At 36.7% G+C, this 5,000-nt stretch overlaps 1 protein-coding gene across 4 annotated transcripts in view; it reads left to right on the forward strand.

Moving 5' to 3' along the window:
• LOC113800807 (regulator of microtubule dynamics protein 1) overlaps positions 1–5,000 on the forward strand; it is a 23,138-nt gene that overhangs the window by 7,607 nt on the left and 10,531 nt on the right. For all 4 annotated transcript variants that reach the window (XM_027351594.2, XM_027351595.2, XM_027351593.2 and 1 more), the window contains exons 2-3: positions 2,261–2,336; positions 2,464–2,623. In XM_027351594.2, coding sequence (XP_027207395.1) covers positions 2,295–2,336; positions 2,464–2,623 — 202 coding nt within the window. In that variant the 5' untranslated portion in view covers positions 2,261–2,294. The remainder of the gene's footprint in view (positions 1–2,260; positions 2,337–2,463; positions 2,624–5,000) is intronic.

Genomic DNA, 5,000 nt, shown 5'->3' on the forward strand with positions numbered 1-5,000 from the left:
GCATATTGATGATTGGAAACTTTCTTCTCCACTGGAGAGAAGCCATAGTACTACCTTTCTTAAAACCAAACAAAACAGGTACCCTTCCTCAAGAGTTGCTGCCTCATATCCCTTACAAGTTGCCCATGCAAATTAATGGAACGGATGATAAACTTCAGACTAATGTAGTACCCCGAGTATCACAAAATCATTTCTCCAAATCAATTCGGATTCCATTGTGGCAGAAGCACAGCTGATCCACTTGCCTATTTAGAAACACTAATCGCATCAGCATTTGCATGCAGTGAGTTAGTATTTGCTGTCTTTTGATACCACATGGTGGCACCATATACTACAACAGGCATACATGGAAACACGAGTGTTTTTATAGAATCCTTCCTCTCTGACCGTACCTTCCATGTCAGATTTGTCTCTTCTACTTCCTCCTCTTTTCCTCAATTCAGTGTCCCACAAGGCAGTGCACTAAGCACCACATTGTTCCTCATAGCTGTAAACAGATTAGTTTCAGTTTTACCACCAAGAATCCAATCATCACTATATGCAGAAAATCTTTGCCTCTGGCTACCAATCACGGCTTTCAATTTTCTACTTCTAAAACCTTCTCGATTCTATTCTCTCATTCACGAATAGGCTCCCAACCTCCACTCCTCCTTTATGATACCCCTATCCAATTCCGATCTTCCAGCAAGTTTCTTTGTGGTATTTTTTACTCCAAGCAATCTTGGTGAGATCATATCCTCTGCATTAAAGAAAAAGCCCGCCATCGCCTTCGACTCCTACAAACCCTCTCTCACGTATCCTGGGGTTCAGACTGCAAAACACTCCTCCATCTCCACTTTACCCTAATCCTCTCCACCCTTGATTATAGCTGTCATATATATTCTTCTGCCTCTGCCTTTCTTATTTCTCAGTTTGACCCAGTACACCATTGTGATCTCCACTTAGCCTTAGGAGCCTTCTGATCCTCTCCAGTTGAGAGCCTATACACTGAATCAAGACTGCCATCCTTCTCTCGACGATGCACTCTTCTGTCTCTAAGAAGCTATGCTTGTTTCCACCAATTTTCTCTCTCCAAGCTAACTGTCCCTCAACCCCTTCTTCATACTTTTTCTTCTTCTCCATGTTTACCTATCCCTTTCCCTGTTCGTATGGACTCTCTTCTTTCCCATTCATCCTTCCCCCATCTCCGAACTCTTCCTCTCTCTGCCCAAAATTTCCCTCCCTGGCTAATATCTACCTCTTGTAATTGCTCTTCGAGTTTCCCTGATCTACCAGTCAAACTTTCCACCTGTCCTCCTCACACATTTTCTTGTACATATCTAGTCATTCCTCCAGTACTCATATCTATACTGACAACTCTAAATCCACCTGAGCTTTCCTCTTCCACCTGAATCGAGTGTCCTTACAACAGAATTATTTGCTATCCTCTTTGCTCTACAATGTATGTCTCTATCTCTTCCTCATCCTTCACCATCTTCACTGGCTTATGGAATTCAATATCATTCATACAATCCATACACTCTTTCAACCTTACAGCCCATAAGATACAAGACCAGCTGTGCCATCTGTCTACATAACAGAAAGCAGTGACTTGGCATTATCTTGCCCACAACTCACCAATCCAGCTTTTTATACATCCCAGCCACCGACTACTACCCCCACTTCAAAACTTTCCTATACAACCGTTGGCAATCTTTCTGGTCAGGTCTGAACACCAATGAACTTCAAACTATAAAACCTTCAATCTCTCCTAGGTCAGCTTCATACCATCAGAACAGATGTTAGGAAACTGCTCTGGCCCATTTGTGAATAGGTCACACCTGACTCACTCACTCACTCATACCTCGTATCACACTCCTCTAACCTACCTCTATGCTCCACATACAATGTCCTTTTTGTGTCCCACACATCCTACTATCCTGCCCCTGCTTTACTGAAGCCTGTACCTTTACTTTCCCATACATATCCCTTCTTCCCCAAACCCCCAACCAAATGATGACTTTTGGTGGAGTGCATTTGTCCCTACTGGGTTTATAGTCTTTAATGATATTCTTAAGGTGAATTGATGCAATGTTATGAAGTTAGAAATTGTACTTCTGTTATCATTATTACATATTCTGATTATTATTTTTGTGTGTGAATTTAGAATACTAATAATGAAAAATCACAACTATCAATAAAGAAATATAATTCAGGTAAAGATGTTTATTATTCTATTGTGCTGTAGCATTGCATTAACATTTCTTTTATTCTTTTAAAGGAAAGAATGAAGGGATGCTGAATTGGACAGCAAGATGAGTGGGAGCAAGTCATTCACACTTAATGTTAGCTCCAAGGTAGGATCATCAGATTATTGAGAAATAGAAAAGAAAAAACATTATGAAATATATTGTTGACAAGGTTTCAACAAATGTGAGAAGACTTTGGTATAACTTGTTTTTTATAATTTGTTTCATTCTAAAGGTAGCCGTTGCTACTGCCTTGGGTGCAGGTGTTGTGGTCGGGGCAGGGTTGGCCTATGTCATAAATCGGGTCAATGAACACACTCACCTCACCCAACAAATATCCAGCCTACATGAGACCATCTTACAAGTCAGAAGGGATTTGGCGTCTTTAGAAACTGGTAAATTTTATCGTAGTTTTCTTATATTCTCATTGCATGGAAATCATCGAACAAAAAAAATTTTTTTTTTGTTTTAGATACATGGTAATGAATGTAGAACTCTTGAAAGAGGCCTTATGATCAAACAATATATCTCTGCATAATGGTTTTGACATTTGAAGACATTTTATACTCATAATTTTTATCAAGATTGATAACAGTGCAGCATTGTGATGAGTGTTCTTTTATGTATTACCCTTATTTTATGTATAATCTTTATCTAGGGAATTTTTAAATTTCAATTTTGTTTTTTTAGGGGAAATATTTTACTGAGACTGGCAGTGTCTGAAAAAACTTTTTTTTTCATATACATGTTCGTTTTACAAGAAGCACAGGAAAATATTAAAAAAAAAAACGCTTCCAACATTCCCTAGGCATTTTATTTATCCATTTAGATATGTTTATTTTGAATAAAATTTGTGTCTGCTACGGCATTTGAAATAAATAAGTATACTTCTGAAAATGGTTTTTGAAGTTTTTTCCCCTTTTTAGCCTTTTTTTTATATGAGCAATAAATGAGAGAAGAATAATCTTTCTAACATATAATTGTCTGTCATGTACCTGCATTCCAAAGTCTTGCGGAAATTGTCAATATGTAACATTGTCTCAAAAAACTCCTTTTACTGATGGTAGGGTCCAGCTAATTTGAAGATTTCTCTAAGATCCCCCAAAATAATACAGATATTCAGATTTTGTATCTGAATAGAAAAATCTTTCAACTATTTATTTTTGGGGGGTGAATATTGAATGTAGACTACCTTTTAGAACACCACAAAAGGGGCTTTCTTATATATGTATGTCATTTTTACAAGAAACAGGAAAAAATTGCAAAAACTCATTGCATCATTTCATAGATCTATTTACCTTCAAAATGAGCCATAGGTACATTAAAATCGGACTGAAAATGCCTGTGCTACCTGTAAAAGTGTCCAGTACCAAAATATCGTGATTTTTTTCCTTCTTCATTTTTTTTTTTTTTTCGTTATGGATAACCAGTCATGTACGAAATACTTTTATATGATATAAATGATCTATTATTTCCCTTTATTGTTGCTCTAATGGGGTTTTGCAACGATATTACTGGTCGAAAAAATTATCGTTCTCAAGGCCAATGAATTTCACACTTCTGCCCCATCTGACCACCCGGAGGTGGTCAGAATGGAAAGCTCTCTCGTGTTTTTGTGGTAATGGTCCCAGGTGTTGTAACTCTACTTGGTGAAACACCCAACTTTCACACAAATACTTCCCAGAAATAAAGATATGTAAGTACAGGGTGGTGTAAAAATATATATATAAGTTATATAAGGATATACAGATAATTTCCATGTATTCCATGACCTTATGTTTATATATATTATTACTTTTGTATGTTTGTTTGTTGATTGTTTTTTTCTATGCTTGATAATTCAAAAAGTTATTAACAGATTTCAATGTGATTATTACCAGAGATGTGTTTTAACCTAACTTAGATGCCATAATATTTTGGTGGTAATCTGGATCATGGTTCGGATCCAGGAATTTTTTTTTCTGACTCAAAAAGTTATGGACAGATTTTGATAATTTTTTTTCCCGGGGTATATCTAAGCCTAACTTATATTCCATAAAATCTTGGTAGTGATCCGGATCATTTGGCAAACCTACTGCCAATTTGGGGGGAGGTGTGCATTTTCAAAATATTTTGCTCATAGGCGAAATTGACTTAACCTACTTATGGCGGGTGTCACATATATGAGATACCCAGAAAAATAAACATTACCGGGTGTCCTGCCGGTACGACACTACATTGGAGCTTGCTCTGCGCGCTGATTTTGAAGCTGCCTGGAAACCATTATATTCTGCTTGAAAATGTACCGGCACTAGTGGGTTAATATGATGAAAACATAAAAAGAAATACTCCATATGAACAGCATTTATTTATTATTTATTTATTTATTTGCAGGTGCCAGAGTTAAGGTTCATATTATGGTGCTCTTAAGTAAGAGATTCACAGTTTTTGTTAAATAATCATAATAGACATTTCTTAATTCAAGAGTTCTCAGAGAATTCATTTTGTCTGATAACCCCTTAAGGCTGGGGTGATGGGAATGATTTGCAAGTACACAAAACTAGTAGAGGATTATCATAATCATTGGGTGTTTAGGAGGTCTCGCATTATTTTCATCAGTAAATGAATGTTGAATATATCATACATAGGCATATGACTGGAAGAGCATCAGCTCCTGAGAGGATACTATTTCCATGCACAAGATCCTACTCTTGCTCACTGTGATTAGCAGTGCCAGGTCCATAGCAGAAAATATTATAATGTAAAAAATAATTTGAATTACATAATGTAACT

This window comes from Penaeus vannamei, chromosome 7 (assembly GCF_042767895.1).
Source record: "Penaeus vannamei isolate JL-2024 chromosome 7, ASM4276789v1, whole genome shotgun sequence".
In the NCBI taxonomy this organism is placed as follows: Eukaryota; Metazoa; Arthropoda; class Malacostraca; order Decapoda; family Penaeidae; genus Penaeus; species Penaeus vannamei.